Source organism: Rhea pennata, chromosome 1 (assembly GCF_028389875.1).
Source record: "Rhea pennata isolate bPtePen1 chromosome 1, bPtePen1.pri, whole genome shotgun sequence".
Classification (NCBI taxonomy): Eukaryota; Metazoa; Chordata; class Aves; order Rheiformes; family Rheidae; genus Rhea; species Rhea pennata.
The window spans coordinates 109,312,699-109,335,779 of NC_084663.1; the positions used below are offsets into that span (position 1 = coordinate 109,312,699).

General features: G+C 35.4%; 1 protein-coding gene across 2 annotated transcripts in view; it reads left to right on the forward strand.

Moving 5' to 3' along the window:
- Nucleotides 1-23,081, forward strand: part of LOC134152385 (multidrug resistance-associated protein 1-like) — a 36,736-nt gene that overhangs the window by 12,829 nt on the left and 826 nt on the right. The window contains exons 9-27 of one of the 2 annotated variants that reach the window (XM_062597697.1): nucleotides 221-367; nucleotides 1,159-1,243; nucleotides 1,358-1,424; nucleotides 2,984-3,110; nucleotides 4,511-4,687; nucleotides 5,211-5,378; nucleotides 6,356-6,542; nucleotides 8,311-8,380; nucleotides 9,269-9,329; nucleotides 10,464-10,683; nucleotides 11,170-11,324; nucleotides 12,427-12,582; nucleotides 13,566-13,765; nucleotides 14,559-14,685; nucleotides 16,114-16,215; nucleotides 17,149-17,292; nucleotides 18,982-19,140; nucleotides 21,625-21,791; nucleotides 22,816-23,010. In XM_062597697.1, the coding sequence (XP_062453681.1) occupies nucleotides 221-367; nucleotides 1,159-1,243; nucleotides 1,358-1,424; nucleotides 2,984-3,110; nucleotides 4,511-4,687; nucleotides 5,211-5,378; nucleotides 6,356-6,542; nucleotides 8,311-8,380; nucleotides 9,269-9,329; nucleotides 10,464-10,683; nucleotides 11,170-11,324; nucleotides 12,427-12,582; nucleotides 13,566-13,765; nucleotides 14,559-14,685; nucleotides 16,114-16,215; nucleotides 17,149-17,292; nucleotides 18,982-19,140; nucleotides 21,625-21,791; nucleotides 22,816-23,010 (2,714 nt within the window). The remainder of the gene's footprint in view (nucleotides 1-220; nucleotides 368-1,158; nucleotides 1,244-1,357; nucleotides 1,425-2,983; nucleotides 3,111-4,510; nucleotides 4,688-5,210; nucleotides 5,379-6,355; nucleotides 6,543-8,310; nucleotides 8,381-9,268; nucleotides 9,330-10,463; nucleotides 10,684-11,169; nucleotides 11,325-12,426; nucleotides 12,583-13,565; nucleotides 13,766-14,558; nucleotides 14,686-16,113; nucleotides 16,216-17,148; nucleotides 17,293-18,981; nucleotides 19,141-21,624; nucleotides 21,792-22,815; nucleotides 23,011-23,081) is intronic. The other variant, XM_062597706.1, reaches the window with a different exon arrangement.

The window sequence follows — 23,081 nt, forward strand, 5'->3', positions numbered from 1 at the left end:
GGCCATGTATCTTAATAAAATTAAAGTATTACTGCACTCCATAGTGGAGCCGTGCAAGAAACTTCGTGTGCAGTAGATGCAAAAGAGTTCTTGTTCATAAGTGAACAGAAATAGGATTTCACACCTCTCAACTGCAAAGAAAAATAATAGATATGTATAAATTTTATTTAAAATGTGATTTTGCTTCCAGATATATCTTTTCTATTTTTGGATTTAAAAGGTCTCGTTGGCTACATTTGGAGTCTTTTTTTATGTGGATGAAGAGAATGTTTTAACAGCAACTAAAGTTTTTACATCTATTTCTTTATTTAACATTCTGCGACTGCCATTGTTTGATTTACCATCTGTCATCTCTGCTGTAGCTCAGGTAAACATGAATAGGGTGCTGTACAAGGCTCTCATTTACTCTGATCTTGATCTTCTGTGTCATGTGTTTCATTTATTAAGTCAATTATTTTAAGGTATACTTTATTGATATGAAACTGCACAGTATCTTTATGCAACACAAAGCATTAAGGCTATTTAAAAGATGTCCCATGACTTTTTAAACATGATGACAATGATGTAGCATGCCTGACCTTGGCTGGGATCCTGATCTGATTTCCTTTGTGGTCTACATGCTGCAAGGTCAAAAACTTTTAAGCTATTAGAACTAAGTCTTATGAAAACTTAGCATAAGCATAAGTAAGTTCATTGCATTTCATATCACAGCACAGGAATGGACATCTCATCATAAACTCACAGTGAAATATTACGAGCTTCATTTATTAAGAGATAGTTGACATGCATGGTTTCTTAAAACAAGAACTCGAACCCAAAGTGTTTTTACCATTTTTTTTGAAAACAGATTCTTTAAGTCACTAAGAAGAACCAGACATTCAGAGATTACATTGGATATGTCAAGCATGTTCTGTTATTTTATAACTGCTAAGCAGTAGATCCTCACAAAAAAAGGAAAAAAAGTTTAGGCCTTTAGTTTATGTAGTACTTAATTCAACAAAATGATTTTTACATAACCTGAACACCTTTGTTTTCTATCCTTAAATAAGACAAGGAATCTCTTTTTTTTCCATGTTGTTTATAATTTTTAAACTATTACTTAAAATTCAAATTGTATAAACATGTTGCAAGGACTATATAGATTTGTTCATTTTGCAGACCAAAGTTTCTCTGAGCCGTTTAGAGGATTTTTTGTATGCTGAGGATCTTAATCCTGAAGATGTAAACACAAACTACAGTGGAAGTAAGGCCATAGTTGTTTATTTTTCATTGCTTAGTTTACATAGATGATGATTCAGAACCTGAACTGAGGGGATGCATTTGGAATGCATTGCTCTTCTTTTCATTACTGCAACAGGTCATGCTGTTGGATTTACCGATGCTTCATTTCGCTGGGATAAAAGTGGCCTACCAGTCTTAAAAAAGTAAGATATTTCCTAGTTACTTTTATGAGCTCCTTTACAGACTCTGAAGCCTATGGAGATTTTGTTTGTAGTAGTTCATAATGGTACGTATCAAAAAGAACATAGGGTACTGTTTCCAAAGTAGCCTATGTGATCAGTATGTTCTGGAAAGTCAAATCTAACCTGATTTCTCTGCTGCAGTAGCAGCCAGAAAAAGCATATATTCCCCCACATAGCACTTCCCAGGGGAAGCTAGTACTCCTATTCATTCTTTCTTTCCTTCCCCCTATACTCCCTAGTTTGCACAGAGGAGATTTAACAACTGTAACATCAGTTTTTCCTGAATTGCTTCCTGTGGTACATTAACTGGCAAGATGCCATTTTGTTGCTATACTGAGCCCACTAAAAACATTCTACATTGCCTGCAAGTAAACTAAAGGAGTTTATGTAGCCTTAACATTAATGTCTATTTAGCTCATGGCATCCTTTAGAAAGAGCAAACAAAAATTTGCTTATCTCACAGTGGTGTCTCATGCTTGAAAAACAGCCTTCATTTTTTTTTTTGGGGGGGGGAGGTGTCATTTCTTACCAAGATATTTTCTTAGGTGTAAATTGAGCCATGCAACTACAGGATGAACATGTTGGAGGGTTAATAAGGGAAATGGAAAGGAATGAGCAAGTTTCAGAGCAGCATGAAGAACCTATTTTGATAAGTTCTGTTAAGTATCCCTAAGACAGCTGAAGAGGTTACAACCTACACAGTCCAAACCATGTGGTCTACCCTGTTCCTCTCACGGTGGGTGGGGGGGGGGGCATCGCTTCCCATAACATGGCATTGGGTGCCCAAATCTCAAACACCATAGCCTTTAGTATGGTGTCCAAGTATGAACCACTTTCAGCACCATAAATAAACTCCATTAAAGTCTGGTATAGTCTCTGCATACAATCATCTTTCTTTACCTCCTCTGTGCTTCAAACTCCACTCTGAAGGAACTGTGCTTACTGTAGCATAGGAGTTTCAAATCAGAATGTGCGTAAATCCAGTTAGCATGGAACATGGATGAAGCAAGTGGCTCTGCTTCTATGCTAAAGTTCATGAGTATTGTACCCTGAATAGGTTCAGATTCAAACCACAGTAAATTTTGACAGCAAAATCTATGGAGGATGAGGTCAGCCTTATTTACTCAAAACAGCTATTGTTTTCTTAATTGGGGTTGCACATTGGCTACGGTAGGTGCTGTAATGGTGGTACGCATGAGAAACCTAGCAGTTGATAAGCAGAGGAAGATGCAAATGAAACACAGGACTGAGAAGAATACTGTTACTTACTGGTTAAACCATCCTCTGTTTGATTCTGTTGTCATCAAATGAAAGGATGACTTCTTTACTTGCAGAAAAATACATGGTCATTATTGCAAGTGTCTAAAATGTACGTAGTCAAAAGATGCCAAAACTGAGGTCCTAATCCCAGATCATTGTGAGGGTAGAATAGAATATTTCTTTCTTAAAGTGATCCTAGCTCATATATTATGCAGTATCTATGGAGAGGGTAACTAATTTGTCTTCCTCAATGTTTACAGTCTGAATGTCAGCATTCCTGAAGGCTCTTTAGTTGCTGTTGTGGGACAGGTTGGATCTGGAAAGTCATCTTTTCTTTCTGCTATTCTTGGAGAAATGGAGAAGCTTGAAGGAACAGTTCAGAGACGAGTAAGGTTGTTTTTTTTTTTTTTTTCCCTCCATAACAAAATTAAGTAGACTCTGAGTGAGTTTATAATGCTCAACTATTTATGATTGCAAAAAGAAACATTTTGGCAATGGAAGCTTCAGTGGTTAGCTTCTTAATCTTGAATTTTCAAAGAAAATAAGTAGCATAGTGCCATTTGGTAATGGGGCTAAGTGCACAGTTATTTTCATTTTGTTATAATCTACTATAATTCAGTGTGAAAATCCTAAGTGGTTAAGTCATATATTGAGCCTAAACATTTAATGATTGCTGGCTTTGAACAGCTGCACAAGCATGGCCCACTTGGAACAGCAGTAAACTCATGTATAAGCCTCTTGCAAAGGCTTACATTTATAGAAGATGCAGGATATATAAATAGAGGGGAAAAGTGAAGCTTTAGGCAAAGTTAAAATTAAGATACGGACTCTTTCAGTGACACGAAACACTGTAGCTTAACTCTTCCTGTAGTTAGATGGAGCAGTGAAAGTGCCCATCATAAAAACAAATTTAAGGAAGCTTTTATAAGTTATAGATATGCAAAAAGCTAACCTCTAATCACAGACTGCAGTGAAAATAATCAAATTGCAGTGCTCAAGGCAATATAGATTAATTTGTAATGATAGTATCAGTTAATGTAGTTGCAAGTGGATGTGGCAATACTAAAAAGTGGCTCGACCTTGAAAATAACTTTAGAACAAGAATCTTCTCTCCTGTGGAAATCTACTACACTATCCTGTTGCTGACAGAGATGGGGAAAAAGGGATGATCTTGAAGTGTTCCAAACCTGAGAACGGGAATTAATGGGAAAAAGATGAACTGTGTGCAACCTAATAAGGAAGATTTGCACCCAACAAGTGTTGGGCATATTATTAATTTGTAATAAAATTAGTAGACTTTCAAAGGCTATTAATGTAGGAAAGGAAGGATCTAGAAGCATTTCCAGTCATCATACCTGTCCTGTAACCTTAAGTTGTCCTGGCTGGTGCATTTCACAGCAAGCTAACTAAAAATATAAACAATCAGACTGTGCTTTGATATATACCTAATACAGACCTATTTTGCTGCCTTACTGCATATAAATCTTACCTTACAATAGATGCTTTTGTTGCTGTCAGTAAGATCTTTCAGTTTACTCAGTAAAAAGACTTTACTTAGTGTATCCCAATTCTCACTTCTATTCAGAATTAAGCTCTTACACAGGAATATTCGAGATTGTTCTGTACTACCTAGCCTGGTCAGAATTTTAGCAGTATAATAATGTCCAAGTTTTGGAAGCAATGACTAGTTACTTTGAGATAAAGCTGGAATAGCAACATTTTAAAATGTTATTTTTTTCATGTGCAGACTGACAAGTAAGAATCTGTTTCCACTTCTTTTTGTTTAGGGGTCAGTGGCATATGTTTCTCAGCAGGCTTGGATTCAAAATACCATTTTACAGGAAAATATTCTCTTTGGCTCAAATCTAAATAGGCCATACTATGAGCATGTTTTAGAGTCTTGTGCCTTACTCCCAGATTTGGAACAGTTACCGAATGGAGATCAAACAGAGATTGGAGAAAGGGTGAGAATTTGAAGTGTCACACAATAAGATAATTTATGTACTTTTATATTTTTAATATAAATACAAAATATATATTTTTTATATATTTTTATTTTTTGTATGATCCATATGACACTGATGACTAATCAAGGCTCAACCAAGTGCACCTAGCCAATTGTCTTTAAACTTAAAAAAGTTCAAGCAGTTTAAGCTCTGAACTCCTATTAATTTTTAAATGTCTCTTTTTTTTTACAGAAGTTTTTGAGTCAGCTCTGTCCTGTTCTCCAAGGTTTCTCTGTATACTGTACCTACAAATAATAGTTTTTAAATTTCTGCAGTAACTTGCATTAGCTCATTTTGGAATGGCAAGCTAATCAAAGGGCAAACTTTGCTCTTATTACTTGAAAATCCAACTTTTTACTTTTTTATTTTCATGTCTATTCTAAAATTTGCTTTGATTACCCAAACAAACTGATAAATAGGTTGTGATACACCAGCTGTCTTTTCTATTTAAATGTAGATTATGTTGACTTTCTTTTCTTAGGGTGTCAATATAAGTGGAGGGCAGAAGCAGAGAGTGAGTCTGGCTAGAGCTGTATACAGCAATGCTGACTTGTATCTTCTGGATGACCCCCTATCTGCTGTAGATGTACATGTGGGGAAACATCTTTTTGAGAAGCTAATTGGGCCATTGGGTCTCCTAAAAAGAAAGGTAAAGTTGAAAGACTTCTTAAGTCCACTTCTTGAGGTGGACTGCTTTGTATAATACAACCGACACAATGAAAGTTTCAGTCATTCTGCAGAAGTTTACCTTTTACTGTTGTGTAGATGACAAGAATTCTGAATAAAGAGACTAAATACTGATTGTGCCAACTTTGAAGCCTATCAGGGAAACATAGCATAGATCAAAAAGAGACTGAGAGCTGAGATGACCTGCGAAAGTGAAAAACTCGTATAATATTTCATCTTTGCTCTTTTACTAGCAGATGTTGAGGAATGCTATGATTGCTGTCAGTGCCTCAGTGTGGTAAATGGGTTATACAAAGAAAAGTTTCTTGCTGAACAGAGACGTTCTTGAGGGAAAGTGGAATCAGAGGGAATAAATTTTCCCAGTTAAAACTGTTAATGTAGGAAGGTAAGATTTCTGGTTGAAAAAAAAATCAGTATTATGAATTAATGCAGGTTATTACTGCTGGCTGATGCTTGGAAAACACATGGATTATTTCATAGGTAAATGTCCTTCACTTGCCCTTTCATCCTTCTCCTTTTTCTTAATTTATTTGTTCCATGGGTGATAAGTATCTGGCAGATATAACAGTGGTAATGACAGACTCCTAAGCAGAATTAATGATGAGACTATCAAAATAGATGTGGTATATTAGACTGTAATGAAGAGGTAGATAATATAGCTCTTAATATAAATGATTTCTGGACAAAAGGTACTCATTAAGGAACAAGTAAGTACAAGCAGTATCAAGCAGCTGTAAGAGTAAACAATTTGACATTCGTATTGGCAGTTAAAGGAGAAACATAGTAAAATATGCAATAATAAATAATTGTAATGAAACAGACAGGTAGGCAAAATCCTAAAAGATTCTGCCATATCATTCCAGTCATCCTAATAAAATGTCAACTTCTAATACGTGCTTTGATTTCATATGAAAAAATGGACAACATTCTTTGTTTCAGACTCGTATATTGGTGACACATAACCTAACCCTCTTGCCTCAAACTGATCTTATAATAGTAATGGAAGAAGGCAGGATAAGTCAAATGGGTACTTACCAAGAACTGATTTCAAAGAGAGCTAACTTTGCTCAGCTTACTCAAGTCTTCACTACAGAAAATAGAAGTGAAGAGACAATCCTAGTAAAAGGTGAGAGAATTTATTTACTATGTTTTCTTAGTAGTTTTCATTCAAGTTTCCTAAAATACTCCTTTTCTCCTTCTTTTAAATGAATAGAATAATTCCTAGAAAACACAGCATTCCCCTCTAGATTGTGATTTAGAATTGTAGGTTATAAACTGACATAAAATTCAAGGCATTGAATTACCCTGAAATCAAATGGTTTCCCTTTCTTATAAAGGATGTGTGATCAGGCTGCCTTATGCAGTTCTCAACTTCTACATATGATATTGGTTATCTGCTAAAGTTACCTGATTCTGTTCAAGCATTTATTATCCAGTAAGTGACTTTTGAGTGGCATTTTGAATGCTATTTTGAATTAATTTTGCAGTAGGTATCAACAACCATGTCCTGTTGTGTGTTGGATGCTCCCCATTTCCATCAGCTTAGACTGTTGTAATCATGGAGCACAGCATAACGAGTAGGAGAATATGGTTCATTTGTAGGAGAAAAAGTGTGTGAGGCTTTGTGTACACTTAAGAGATACTTCCAGCCAGCAAGTGGCATAAACAAATACAGTACTTAAAAAAAAAAAAAAAAAAAAAAAAAAAAAACATACCTATACAACAGTCACACTAGTTAGGATTCACCTCACTGCTGTACGAGAGTAAATATGTGTTCTTTATATGTGGGAAATAAATAAGTCATTTATAATGCAATTTATTTGACCTATTTTCACCATTTGGAGGAGATGAATTGTGGATACTTTGAGAGTAGTAATCTCTCCACGTAATGAGTAAGCATCATATAAAAGAGAGATGACTCTTCAAATGTTTATGATGCTGGTTGCTTGTTAGTTCAGCAATCTAAAATTGGGCCTGTAGCACATAGCACAGCCTGGTGGGCTGGCTCCAGTACTGGAGCCAACACTCTCTAATTTTTGCCTGGGATTGATGGGAAGGAGGAGAAAGACAGAACAGCAAATTTGCAAAAGGCAGCTGTGCTGTGGGCAGCTTTTCTGAAGGGATGAAGGTGTGATGATGCCCTGAAAGGAAGCACGCATTATGCCTGAAGGGGAGTAAAGGGAGGGAAGGGAGAAAAGAAGATGAGGAGAAACAGCATGGGGGTTGTTGTGATACCAAAGTATACAACAGTATGTTCACCATGATGAATATATGTAGAGAACGTATCTTTGGCTTTGCAGATTTATTGACTAAAAAGATACAAATCTTCCTTATTCCTGGGGGGGGGGGGGGGGGGGGGGAAGTTGATTCCTTTTTGTTTATATTAACGCGTAAGGAACAGCAAGGGGGTCTGCTTAGTTTTCCAGCTATGATGCAAGGTTTTGAGATATACAATAATCTTAATATCTGTAGAGACTAGATTTGTGGATACTTTTACTAAGCAAGAACAGAATTCCAAAGAGATTCTAGACTGTTAGAACATAGAATTCCACTTCTTTGCAAAGCTTTTTACAAAATCTTTAAAAAATGTTAATTCTGACTCATTCCTTTTGTATGTTCAAATGACCTATATTGTTTCAAAGTATTTTTAGAAGTTGTGCTTATTAACTTCTTTCATGTCATTAAAGAGATTTACTTGCTGTCACAGTTACAGCATCTAGTCATAATTTTGTTCCATTTTGTGTAGTACTTGTCCCAAGACTAGGGGACTGACAGAATTCATAAATTAAAGTATCCCCATCACATTGTCCCTTTTTAATTTCTAGCTTCCTGTACTGTACCTGTCTACGTGTGGTATAATGACTAAAAATATTTTTCTATTTTTTCTGCTATAGTGAGTTCTTCAAAAGAAGAGTGTCAGTTAGGAAAGAGTCTGACACAAAGAGAACTTTTGAAACATAAAAAGTAAGTATTAAATATAGCCATTACCTAACTGAGGTAATGCTAGAGCAATCCTAAGTGCTTACACTGAAGGCTGCTTGATTACTTTGTTAACATGGGTTAAGACTGAATGCACATTGGCTTAATGTTATACCAAAGGACTCTATTTAGTGTCCTTCATGAGTTCAAGGGGTCCAGTTCATCAAAGCACATTAAGTGGGAATGATGGAGAGTTTCACTTCAGAAGACCAACCGAAGTCACTGATGTGGACCACAGTTCCCTTGCAGCAGTTTAACTTCTTGTTGTATTAACAAGTAGTTTATACTCTTTGTTTTTCTCTGTAGCATTGATTTGTCTTTTTCTGCATTTAAGACAACCTCCAATCTTTCAAACAGTTGAAAGAACTCCTAGATCAATTTGTAAATCACTATAGTGATTTATTATCTGCAGTGGGGAGTAGAAGGTAGTACAAAAGTCCCTGAAGTAGTAGAGACTTAGGCTAGCAAGCTCAGATAGTGGAAGACATGTGAACTTTGGTCCAGAAGTATTAGAATAGGGTAAATCCTATTTCTGAACTCAGTCTAGATCTGAGACCTAGGTCACACCACACTTACATGCCTTAGAAAAGGGTGGTCTCACATTTCCAGCTCTAGAGTCAGCTTGTGCAGAGCAAGCTCAGTTTTATCTACACATAATGGTATGAGGGATTAAAAGGCCATACCTAGTATTGTCTTTTGATAGTAGAGTTGTTCTAACAACATAAATAGAACAGCTGAAGATAGTTTATATCTACTTAGAAAAAAGTCACAGAATTTTATAGAATGCATTTTTGCTTAGGAATGAATAGATATATTCTTTGAATGATGATTCACAAGAAGATCTGAAAGTGTATTTGGTATTCTTATTTGCAGTCCTTCCTTTGATCAATGGAGAACACACAGGAAAAATAAAGAAAAAGTTGCCACAGGTGGTGTAAGTATCCCTAACAGAAAAGGCTTTGACATTCGTTTCTTTCCACGTAGAAGAAAAAAATGTTATTTTGCAGTTGTACCTGCCTAATTCTTATTAAGGTTTCCTGACATCTAATTACAGTGTTTTAAACTAGTCTTTTTAATTTTTTGCCAAATTTTAAGTGCTCAGTGTGAAATTTTCTATTTTGATAATCTGTTGCAGGGTGAATGTTTATATTAAATCTAAGTCCGATCTGATTAACGTGTCTCAGAACAAGCTAAAGAAAGCTTTCACCTCCATTAGAAAAATATTTTGTCTGCCTCACTTTTAGAAAGTTTTAAAGCCTGTGTACTGGAGCAGACACATGAAATTTTGCATGATAATACTGCTGCAGTATTATTTTATATTAGAAATGCACTTTCTGCTGTCTCCATTAAAAAATCTGCCAGTTTCTAGGAAGAGGCAAAAGAATAGGTAAAACAGAATGTTTAGAGGGCCAAAACTTTATAGGATGCTATAGCCAAATTAGAATTAAGAGCAATGAGAAAATAGGAATGAGTTTCTAGCAAGAGGATAGAGACAAACACTTGAAGAAAATGAATTTTCAGGAGAGAGAGAAGGGCCTGTGCCAACCAGCATTTCCCTCCAAACCCTGTAATGAAATCCAAGAACTCTGCTGCTATCTATTCTTTCCTTTCAAGTAGCCTAGCTGAGTTTCTTCTCATTAGTCTGGGACTACACCAGCGATGAGAATTTTCCTGTTGTCAGTAATTTCCTTGGTTCTGGTAGCCCAAAGCAGCAGTTCTGAATTTTCTAGCTCCATTAATGAATGGAATAATGTTTGTTTCAGCCAAGCTGCTCAAGTGTTGCACTCTTATTTTTTTTTAATAGTTTATATAGAGAGACTTTTGAAGCCTGGCACTGAAAAGTATCACAAACACACTTGATTATGATGCATGTTATTAAAAAGCAGAGAGCAGTGGTGAGAGAGGAAGCCTCTTACTGTGTACCTAAGTTCACTAAGAAATTCTTCAGATATATGCTGAAGAATGTAATGTATGCAATTCCCATCATGTGGTCTATATTTGCCTTCAACAATGGTAACAATTTTTAAGAGTAACTCTTTGTGTTCTTTTTTTTATATATATATTTTAGATGAAAATGGCAGTTGTTTTGAAGTACCTGCAAGCCTTTGACTGGCGATGGGTGTGGCTAACCATAGCTGCTTATTTAGGTCAGAATGCACTAGCTATTGGACAAAATCTGTGGCTTAGCACCTGGACTGCAGAAACAGCAAAAGTTGATGATTTCACAGAATGGAAACAGTTGCGAAATTATAAACTTGGTATCTATAGCCTTTTGGGATTCATACAAGGTAAGGATGAGTATTTATGACTAATTTCTCTCCATTTGCAAAGTTTATCTGTCTGAATGTTTATTACTAAAGAAACAGTGCTGGTTGTTTCATAAGCAGTATTGTATACTACAAAGTACAGTTGTTTAACCTGGGAGAGGAGCAGAAAAGATACTCAGCAGTGCAGAATAAAATGCCACTTAGTTTTATGATGCTTCCTGGAACGTCCACAACTAACTTAATGAAGTTATGCTGGCATCTCAGTGGGGGAGGATATCAATATTGATGTATAGTAGCATGCGAGCTTGAGGGACTTAACTGCAGGAAAGACATCTTATGAGTTAGTAAGATATGCCAACAAAATACAAATATGAGCATTTGTAAAACAAAGTTACGAAATAAAAATGTTGGATTGGTCCCTGTGGTGAAAGACCAGGACAGAAACAAACTCCTCCTCCTTTCCCTCCCCCGCCATTTAAATTGTCTTTTTACTTATTTGTTTACAAGGTCTTCTTGTTTGCTGTGGTGCGTATGTGCTCAGCAGGGGATCGCTTTCTGCATCTCGGACATTGCATCATCAGATGTTAGACAGTGTATTACACCTTCCTCTTCAGTATTTTGAAAGTAATCCAGTAGGTCAGATCATCAGTAGATTCACAAAGGTAAAGGGAAAACTAATGCATATTTTCGATTTTAAGAAAATGAAGCTTGAGTGACTGCACATTTAATTCCATTTAATGGTATTGAAAAATTTAAAATATCAGAGTAACTGAACACAATGTTGAGAAATCGAGGGTTACTTCAGTGCATAACAAGTTATAAAACTGTCTCAAGCTATTTTCTCACAAAAATTATCAAAACACTTTGTTAGTAGAAGTTACATAGACTCCATGATCATTAGGGACCCATTCCTCAAACACCATTTCTGCAGTATGACTTTACCAGAGCTAAACCTGGTTTGTTCTTTTTTTAAAAAAAAATTTTTTTTAATTGTTTTTATTGTTCATTGATATTTTATTGCATAGCACAATCAAATGTTATTGCCAAAAATATTAATACATCAAATTCAAGTTCTCAGGAGTATATAGACTACCGTGAATGTTATTTTCTATTTTGTAGTACTTAACTGGAATCGTTAACCCAAAAACAGATGTTATTAACTGATTTTAATACTTTCCATTATCATCATAAGTAGATTGTTGCACTGCATTACAGACCATTTCAAAAACAGTAATGGTTGATAGCAGTATTCCCTGAAATAGTTTCAAGAGTTATTGTGTAATACAGTAGAAGATTAGTTGGTACAGATTTGAGTTCTGAGTTAAGTCTCTATTCTTTGGTTGCAATACATTATAAACTGGATTCAGGAAAACTTTATAGTATACAATGAGGGATTAATAATATTTCAGTACATTCTGAATCATTAACAGAAGCATAAAGAAGAGATAAGAGCTGAACTTCTGGTCTGCTTTTCAGTTTAATATGCTTTCTGTAAACTAAATAATACTGATTTCTTTTTGTCTTCACTACATTCTGAGTCAATTCTTTGACATATTATGTCATTTAAAGCTATTGTATCTATTCCAGTATTAAGCAATAACAAAGATCTATTGATACACTTTATTAGGATGTCATTGTTTTTTTTTTTCCATTCTGTAACTGTTATTGAAGATATTTTAGTTTGATTCCATTTTAAATGATATTTCCTTGAAGTCTTTAGTGAAATTTACTAATTTCTATTAATTCTTTTGTGCATTGTTACAGGACTTATTTGTAGTGGACATACGTTTTCATTACTACTTACGAACTTGGTTAAATTGTACGCTAGATGTTATTGGAACCATTCTAGTTATCACATCTGCCTCACCACTATTTCTGGTAGTAGTAATTCCCCTGGGATACTTGTATTTTACTATCCAAGTAAGTTCATTAAGCCTTTTTATAAAGATTTCTAGATGTATGTGCATGAAATGTGTAAAACAATCAAGGGTACAAGTATAAATTATTCCTTGTTCTGAAAAACATACAGAACACGCCTGAAATTTTTTTCAGAAAAGATGTGGCTTCTTAAAATGAAATTAGAACACTTATTAAGTATTTTCTGTAATATTTGGGGACTTTTAACAACTTACATTTTTCTTTTTATATTTTCCTTTTTCTTTGGAAGATAGAGTGTTGATCCCGCCAACAAATTTGATTATGTTCTCTGACAAAAGTGGAGCGTAAAGTTAAAAGCTGAAGAGTAACCCTGAAGCAGCATGTGTAAAAATGTAAAAATAAAATGATACATAATTTATTTGTGCTATTATATTGTTTGGATTGTTAACTACGTTACTGAGAAGCCAAAAAAATGTTTGAGAAAGATTAATGGCTACATTCCTGTTTCTTGATGTTCAAAGTGTGGTTGGTGATTAAGAGAGTCCAGAATAAAATAAGATTATAGATGAAGGAAGAGAGTGTATGGATCAGTCTTTATTATGGAATTTAAATACAGGCATCAGTACATAAAGAAACAGAAGTTAACTTTCACCTGAGTAAGGAACAGAGCGTTCTGATTTAAAAGCTCAAAAAATTCTATTTGGTTGTTAAATGCCTGGTGATATGGCACGTTCTGTAGAATTGGAAATAATTTTCTCTTATTTCAGCTTTGCCAGTAATTTACCTAAATAACTATGTCACAGTTATGTCAGCACTGTGATATTACTGTTCCCAAAACAGACTTTTATCTGTGTTGTCTGTAAATAACTTTCCTTTGTAGATGCTACCAACTTTGTCATATTCAAAATTTACAAGAATATCTTAGAGGTTTAAAAAGTAGAAAAAATACAACAAATGTTTAGAACAACATAAAGGAAACTTCAGCGACTTGAAACCTTTCTCTCTTTTCTGTATTGTTTTATTAGCGCTACTACATAGCGAGTTCACGACAGATTCGACGGCTAGCTGGAGCATCACATTCTCCTGTGATCTCCCACTTCAGTGAGACTCTTTTAGGGGGATCAACAATTCGAGCATTTGGCCACCAGGAAAGATTCATTAGAAAAAATAATGATGTTGTGTATGAGAATTTGGTTTACTTCTACAATAATGTCATCTCAAACAGGTACTTTATAGCAGTTCTTCATCTCTGACTGCGACCTTTCTGTACAATTCGCAGCTCAGTGTTTAGTTTCAGTCAGAGTAAACTCACTGAGAAACAGAAGAAAAAACAGAGCAATTTATCCATCACTCTTCGTAATGAATGCATAGGTTATGTTTAAATACTGGGATGAATTCTTCTTTATGAACCAGAAACTAGCAAATATGTGTGTGCTGTCTGGGATGAGATTGTTTCTAAAAAAAATAAAGGTTACAGCTAGTTCCTGGACATGGACTGTACTACTTTTCAGCTAAGAGTTCCTCTTACAAATTTATTACAATAAATTTCAGTAGTCATGTGGAAGTAACTTTGTATCCATACCAACAATAGAGATAGGTCTTGAGAATTATATCCCAGGTCTAAGGAAATAAGTGCATTTCCCCTTCCTCTTTTATCATGCAGTATATCGAATCACATGCAGTTACAGGCAGAGGTTAGTGAAGAGGGGATTTTCCATTCTGATTTTCATTCATATACCTGAATCTTTTTAAGGTAGGAAGAGTAGGAGAGCAGTGTGACTAATGAAGGGCAGACTGGCCAGGATTCAAAAGACCTAACTGTGCTAGAAGTTCACAATTTACCTTTAGATCTGTCATGTTCCCTTCCCAATCCCTCAGTAAAATGGGAATGGTAATTCTGATTTTGTAAAGCAGATTGAAAGACTGATCTCAAAAGAGTTTTTATATTCTCTATTTGTTCATTATAGCATAAAAAACATGTATGTAGTTCATGTTTTTCCTGCCTTGATTTACTACAGGTGGCTATCTGTCAGGCTTGAATTTCTAGGCAGTTTAATGGTGTTCTTTGCTGCGCTGTTTGTGGTACTGTCTGGAAATAAAGTGAATTCTTCTACAGTGGGTTTATCCATATCGTATGCTCTAAATGTAAGTAGTGGTATAGTTTTGGTGTTCTTACTCGTGTTATATATGAAAAGGGAAGAATATATATGATGAAGTTGAGTAGATGAATATATACATCAGTGACTTCACTGAAATTGAATTCCATGAGCAGAACAGAATTTTTCTTTGAGTCTCATTAGTTTCAGGAAGCTTAATGTTTATCCACTTCTGAATTTAAATGAAAGAGTACTTACTAAAACATGCTTTAAAATAAGATGAATCAAACTATGTGTGGTTTACTTTTAAGTGTTTTATTAAATCAGGAATAGGAAAGAAGTTTGATCATGTCCAAATCTCATTCATATTTGATTTCTTGTTCTTGTTAACTTACCTTATGTTGTGTGGGATTTCTTACTTAAAAGTTTACTAAAGTGATTTACTTTGGCATCATGCCTGTAAAAGTAATATGTGAGAGCCACATTTGGAAGGTGTCCTGTAATAAGGTAAGACTTACTGTTGAACAGCTAATTAAAATATGGCTTAAATATTTATACACAAAAAATAAGCATCCAAAGTTTCTTTAATCTTAGGAGCCTAGTGGTGGCCTGATTCCCACTATGGTATGTGCTTAACAAGCACTACTTGCAGATATTAACTAACAGAAATTTAACACAAAATTTGCCAGGCAATAGTAGTGGCATATCTACATCGCCCCTAACTCACAAGAGTTCCATTTTGCATTATTCAGAAACTGAACAATCTGCTTTATATCACCAAATGTTCAGTGATGACAATCAGAGGTACTGCAGAATTTTTCACCTTCCTGTGTTTTATGTCAAATTGACACAATTTTTTCTTTGGTTACCAGTAGCATCTCAAAACAGTTGACTAAGAATTCTTCTGGCTCACTTTTTTCCTTTTGAAGAGCGAATATTTAACCACAGAACTGTTACTACTGCATTATACTGAAGTGATACCACTTCTGTCTGCAGAAATATTTTCAAAATTTGAAAACAACAATATTGGCAGACATGATAGACCAGATTAATATCTATATTTTAGATTTCTTCTTCTATGTTGCTAGCTTACTTTATCTGTGGAAGGGCACAGTGATGTATCTACAACATGGGCCACACATGACCTTTCTTTCGACATACTGTACAATTATAAGGCACTTTATGTTGATCCTAAAGTATTTTCAGATCTCTGGAGGTGTTAAATTGGTGAAAAGTACAGTAGCCATTGAGTGGTCTTGACAGAAGATGAGATCTTTGAAGTGCTCAGAGCAACACTGAGATCAGTGATTTCTAAATGATAGTTCATTTGGCAAGCTGTAATTTTCTGTATGCTTTTTGGCTTCCATGATTAATGATCCAGCCCTAGGAAATGATTAAATTCAAGTTTTGAAATTCACTATTCTATATTCTAGTAGAGCCAATTTTTTACATTTTACAATGCATTTTTTTTCCCTAGATAATTCATAGTCTAAATTTTTGGGTGCGTAAAGCATGTGAAATTGAGACCAATGCAGTTTCAATTGAAAGAGTTTGTGAATATGCAAAAATGGATAAAGAGGTGAGCATTCTTTTTGAAAAGGTAAATATAATATTTAATTTGCATGCATAGAAAATGACTAACATATTTTGAATTTAATATTGGCAAGTGGTAATAGCAGGTTATAATTTGCAATTGCATACTTTCTCTAAGCTTTTACATGAGAAGAATACGTAGCTTTTTCAATATATTTGTTGTATCTGGAGTTTTGTTTCTGTTTTGACATGCATTTTTTGGTGTTCTTCTTAACAGTAACTTTTTATAGTTTTTATAGTTTTATAGAGACTAAGCTAGCCACAGCTCAGACATATCCAACTCTCTTGGATATGTGCAATCAACAGGAACATTTTAAGGCAGAAAGACAGGGAAGAAAAGTCTGCCAGGCCCCTCACTATTACTAACTTCATGGCTGGAGAGACATTTCTTCTATAGCAATTTGCCTTGATGGTTTTGCTTTTCTGAGAGTAGTGCCTGTATCGAGTACAAAGAGCTTTGGTCTGTCTCAGACATACCCCTCTTCTATCTCTTCATTCTCTTTTACCCTTCCCCATTTTTTCCTGTTTTTTTACCTTTGTGCACATCTTTCTGTTCTCTGCTACTTTTTTATGTGGGGGGGAAAGGTTTCTTGTAAATTGCGCATTTTAAATTTGTGGGAGGTTAGGCATCTGATGGCATTTGGTTCCAGGCCTGTGAATTGACAGAACAGATACCATACTATTAGCAACTATCCAGTTAAAGTCAGTTGACTTTTAAAATGAATGCATATGATGTTTTTGAATGTTGTTGCCAGCCAGTGTCCATTAAAATAATTTACTTCCTCCTCCCTTATATTGCATTGAAACTATTTTAAGCCTACTTGGATTTTTAGAGTTGCATATCATTTTCCTAGTGGTTTTAGTTGATTTGCAACATTTATACTACCATACACTGAAACATCAATGTTTTTAATTCCAGGAACCCTGGATTACATCAAAAAGGCCACCTGTGGGATGGCCTGATAGAGGCATAATAGAGTTTATTAACTACAAGGCTCAGTACAGAAAAGATCTTGGTTTAGCCCTGAACGATATCTCCTTCCAGACACAGAGTGAAGAGAAGGTATTGTATATAATAAGAAGAAATAAATCAGACATAGAAACTTCTGTTCCTCAACTTTCTACTTCAAAGAGATGCCGTATGAGAAGACCCTAATACTATGCACATCGAGATTATGTTGAACAGGGAAAATGTTAAGTGGAGGAGACATTAAAGAAAGGCAAATGGGAAAAGTATTTTCTTCTACTCGTTGTAAGAAACTGGCATAATGTTTTATTTCCCCCACATATTGGCTGGGGAAGAATCTCTTTCAATCTGAGATAAATGTTTCCTTAACTTTCAATTAGTTGGAAAAAAATGCATAGAGGAAAGGTGTTAACAAAAATGCTGTTTAGAATTTTCACTACGAAATGATCAAGGCAGTCAAAGTTCAAAAAATTCTTTCTGAGTATAAATAGAGCTTCATAAGCGCTCTAATTTGCTATTTTAGAATTGATCACATAGTGGCTGGAAAAAGCAGAGCCTACATTTGACATTACAAGAGACCACATGGCTAACTAACTGCGGTGGAGTGACATGGATCCATTGATGTAGAATCGTAAGAATAGAAGGGACCATTTGAGTCAGAATGCTGTCCCTTAGTATCAGAAGTACCCATATCATACAAACTTGTCTTCTTGACCTTGTCAGACTCTTGTCATTTTGCCTGTATTACTCTGAATGTAGTAGTATTTCTGACCTTCTCTGCACTAATAGTTAGAATTCTTTTTGCTAGTTCAGAGCCAGCTTATACCTTTTGGTCTTTCAGTAAAGCTCCACCAATTTAAACTGACTCCATGGTTAGACAGATTTATAATGACTGCCTTTAAATTGCAGTTACTACTTTAGGCTGATCCAGTCCTGTGATATATCGAATGCCTTGCAGTGAGCTGATGCAGCCAGGTCATTTGCAAGAACAAAATGGAAAAAGTCTGCTGTGTTTGTTTATGCGAAGCTATTGCATGTTTTAAGATGAGGCTGAAGCTAAGTTATGGATCTTTTTCTGAGCCTTAGTGGCTGCAGAGGTGAAGCTATTCATGAGAATGGCAGTTCTGCAGTTTTAGATAGTGGCAGCTTAATAGTGTTAGATAAGGGGAAATGTGGACTGGTCTCAGTTCCACACTGCTTCAGTGCCTGCATGAAAAGGCAACCTTTAGACCATATGGTACTAAGGTGATATTTTTGAGGAGTGCTTTCTTCTCGGAGGAGTGGATAGTTACATTCCTAATTAGATTTTTCAACTGAGCTTAGTAGTTTTAAGGAGGACCAAATCAACTTGTTGTCTATTATGTTGAATATTTATTTAGAGAAATATGCTACTAGATTAATATTAATCAGCTTTGGGTTTGAGATCAAGGAATTCAGTATGAGATCCTTTTGGGAGTCATTGGTTTGGGCTCAAGAGTGCTAGACAAAGAAAGGGAAAAAGGAAAGGCCTCTCTGAACCAGAGGCTGTATAGCTTCTCTCTGTGTAGCCTGTACAGCTTCTGAGGGAAAATTGTAATTGTAAATCAAGTAATCCAAAAATGAGTTTTAAACAGTTACATAACAAGTTTTTTAATGTAGTTTTAGCCACCTACAGTATTGCATGACAGTTAAATAAAAAAAAAAAAAAAAAAAAAAAAAAAGTTGAAACTGAACTTAGAAATCATTTTTTTGTGTACAACACACAGTATAGGACATTACAGTCAATCAGAAATTTTTATATTCCAGATTGGAATTGTTGGAAGAACAGGAGCTGGTAAATCAACACTCACAAATTGCTTGTTTAGAGTTCTAGAAGGATCTGGAGGCAAAATAATTGTTGATGGAATTGATATATCCACTATTGGACTCCATGACCTACGTGGAAATCTTAACATTATTCCACAGGTGAGATCTGTTTTTAGAGATAGCTATTACACTGTCGACTGACATAAGAGATTTAATGTTTTGTGAGAAATTGTAAATCCAAAGTTGCCAAGAGGCAGAGGCATAAAACTCAAATAGTATTTTACTGGTCTTCAAAAACAGATTCTTGGTTTTAGAACTAAATATTTTAGACTCTTAGCTTTTTGATCAGACTAAATCTTAGGTACTAGTGGCATCCTGCTATCCTGAAAAAGTCATATCTGTGTGTTGGCATTAACATGGAAGAAGCCTTGAAACAGGTGAGACTACAAGTGTGACATTAGGTCATACTCAGCCAGGTTTAGTTTAAGAGTCTTAGCTATAATAACTCATGTGTTTTCCAGAATTCGTAGGTATATAGCTACCTATGATGTTTTCAAGTCTTACCTGAGGCAAAGATAATTAAAAATAACTGTATGAGCTCCTGAAGAATTTAGGGAGTGAAGTGATGAATAGATTACATGAGTCATGTATATGTATTTAAGTTAATCCATTATGATCTGTCATGTGGAGTAGTCCCTGCTTTACTTCAGAACAGAGCAGAAAACTTAAGATCAGTTCATATATCATTAGCAGCATAATAACAATCCTAATCTGACTTACTTTTGAAATATCCTAACAGAAAGTAAAGCCTACAACACAAATACAGTGGTCACCTAGGGAGACTTTTCACATGTTCTCCAAGTACCACTGCTACAACTGTATCTGTATGGGTGATGTTGATGTAACTTACATTAGGTTTATGAGACTCTTTCCATAGGAAGTTCTATTTTCTTTTAACTTTTCTAAACTTGTAACCCTGCTAATATATTTCCTGTGTCTCTGCCATAGACTGTGCAGGGAGAGGAGGTTAGGGGCAGAATATTTAAACCAAAACAGTTTGGGTGTTTCAAAGAATGATTTGATTAGGAAAAAAAATACTTTATCCCTCCGCATTTTTGGATGCTCTTCCTTTGAGAAATTTATATGCTGAAGGGAAAGATAAATTTACATTTGCTGTGCTATAACTTTTGAGTCAGAAATAAGAGTATTAATTTAGTTATACTGGAAGACTGCAAAATACAGCAATTCGTACATGCTAAACAGTAACATTTTTCTTTAATCAGTTAATGATCTAAAAATTTGCACAACATATGCAGCAGTTGTAAGCTACACAGTTTTTCTCAACTGCAGTGGCAGGTGTTACTTAGAATGATATATATTGGATCCAGATCAAGGCAACTAAACTGAGAGCAGGTATGGAAAAGTTGAGTCAACCAACAAGCTGGGAACAGATAAGGAAACCAGAACCAGAAGGGTGGAAAAAATAGAGACTAGAACTTACAGCAAGTAGATGGAGTCCAGAGAGTGAAACTAGGTAGGAAAGGAGAGTGGAATTGGATGAAGAGGAAAGCCTGGGACAGAAAAAAGGGCAAGGGTAGATGCCAGAGCTTTCAGTGTGCACATACTTATTCAGATCCTGTAACAAATGTAATCAAATATATCTCATACAAATTTGAACAATCATAGTAAAGCATATATTAATGCAAGTAACATGAAGGTTAAATTAAGACTGTGCACAAGATCTCACACCATTGTAACTTAGTCCTTTTTAGTCACCTGTCTTAAAATTATCACTATTCCTCTTGCATGTAACTTGCTAGCAGACATTACTAGTCTTTTACAGTCTACACATTGGGTTGTAACCCGCTATTACTAACCTTTGTTAAGATGTTTGTTCTCTAAAAATAGCAATTTTGTTTATAATATGTGCAGGTGTTCATATGTTGCTGAGCAGTGACATTTTAAATTCATCTTCTTAAGAAAAAAAAATGTTTTGTGTGTACACACAAAGGTATTCAAACATGATTAAGATTGTACACGCAAGCTTTTACTAGTTAGAAAGTACTGGAGGTGACCCATATCCTCATTTATGTCCCAACCAGGCATTTACTAGTCAAAATGTACTTTTCTAGACATTCCTTGCTTTATTAGGTAAACAGAAGCAACTGATGCTCACTGAATAAACATTTAGATAATAATTGATCTTGTTCTCATTGTTGAATGTTACCTTTCCTGTACAAAATTAAGAAAATTTGACTTAAAATTATAGCTTTCTAATAGTTCATGAGCCTCTTAATAGAGCTCATGAACGTAGTACCCAGTATCCAGCTTCATAAACATGCCAATACTATTTTTCTATGTTGTCTCAGTTACCAGATGCTGGGCAGATCTCCAGTCAGCCCTTGAACTGCTAGTACAAAATATGTATGAGAAATGTTTTGCTGTTCACTTTTCACACCGATAAAGAATGGAGCACGTTGAGACCCCATGTGATTTCATCTTTTCATCCACCAGGTTCAAAATACTACAATTTCTCTTGCAAAGTTTTATTTCCAAAGTGATTTGTTACAGTTCCCCACGTTACTGTATGGATTTCTTAAGATTTGTGTTGGAATTGTGTACTCAAATTTTGCTTCTGTTTAGGACCCCATCTTGTTTTCTGGGACACTGCAGTCAAATTTGGATCCACTTGGAAAACATTCCGATCTCGAACTGTGGGAAGCACTGGAACTGTGTGACTTAAAAGATTTTGTTCAGTCACTCCCAAAGAAGCTCCTTCATGAGATTTCAGAAGGTGGTGAAAACCTCAGGTATACCAACAAGCAAGTGCTCTTGCACTATTTCCTGACAGTGTAAAATTATGTCTTACTTCAGGATAACTTGCTTCAGAAATACCAGTGTAAAAATAACACTCCTCCTTTCATTCCAAGTAGAAATATTCTGGTAGTAAGAGTTCCTTTGACATGGCTAGCTGATGACAACTGTGCAATGTCCTATGGCCAGAGCTATGTTGGAGGCTAGGGAAGTGGACCCTTCTGGGCTCAAGTGCCTAAGTGGTGGGTGAGTGTGTGAGGAGCATTCATACACAAACTGATAATATTTGGATAGAAAAGTGTTGCCTTATAAATGACTAGGAGTTCCTTTGCCTTATTTGCTTAAGGAAAGCAACTCAGTTTTTCCTTCTAGAAGAACCTGACCTCATGGGTATGCAAGAAAGGAGACGCTAGACATAGAAGGACTCTAAACTGTAGGAAACACACATATAGAAACTTGCAGCTGCAAAGGGGCAGACCAGAATTTAACAGTGTAAGCATGTTGTAATAGTAATTATAAGAGTTTAAGTATAACAGACTATATTGAATATTAACTTGAATTTTTAGGACAGATCATTTTCAGGAAGCAGTTTCTAGGAGGTGTGCACCAAAGTAAACATTTGTAAGAGTATCAAAACTCTTACCTTGAACATTCCTTATTTAAAAGGTGGCTAAGCTATCAGTCTAGCTTATTCAGAGTCTCCATTGTAATGTGAATATAGAAGTTGAGGGCGAAACCAGATTTACAAGTGTAAGGTTTGCAAGTGTAAGTTTTTTAAAAATCACACTTAACTGTTACCAGTATGCTGAGCAAGAAGAAAAAAATAAAAATCAAGACCTCCAAGATGAAGTGAACATATTTCACCCATCCTTCTACATGTATAAAGTGTGATTAATGTACACTCCATCCTAGTTTCAGCTTTATATCAACTCAAATGCCTGGGATTTAGTAGTGAGGTAAAAAATAGTTCTCCCCTTCCTCCGAGTGCCTGAACTGACCTTCTCAAATGTATTTTAACAGTGTTGGGCAGAGGCAGCTGGTCTGTCTTGCCCGTGTTTTGCTACGAAAGACAAAAATCCTGGTCTTAGATGAGGCGACAGCTTCTGTTGATACAGAAACAGATAACTTGGTGCAGTCCACGATCAGAAGAGAGTTTTACAACTGCACAATACTAACTATAGCGCACAGGTTACATACTATCCTGGATTCAGAGAGGTAAGTTTTGATAGACTATTTTAAAAATACATGGCTTCCTTTAAACACATCAGTTTTCAGACCTACTAAAT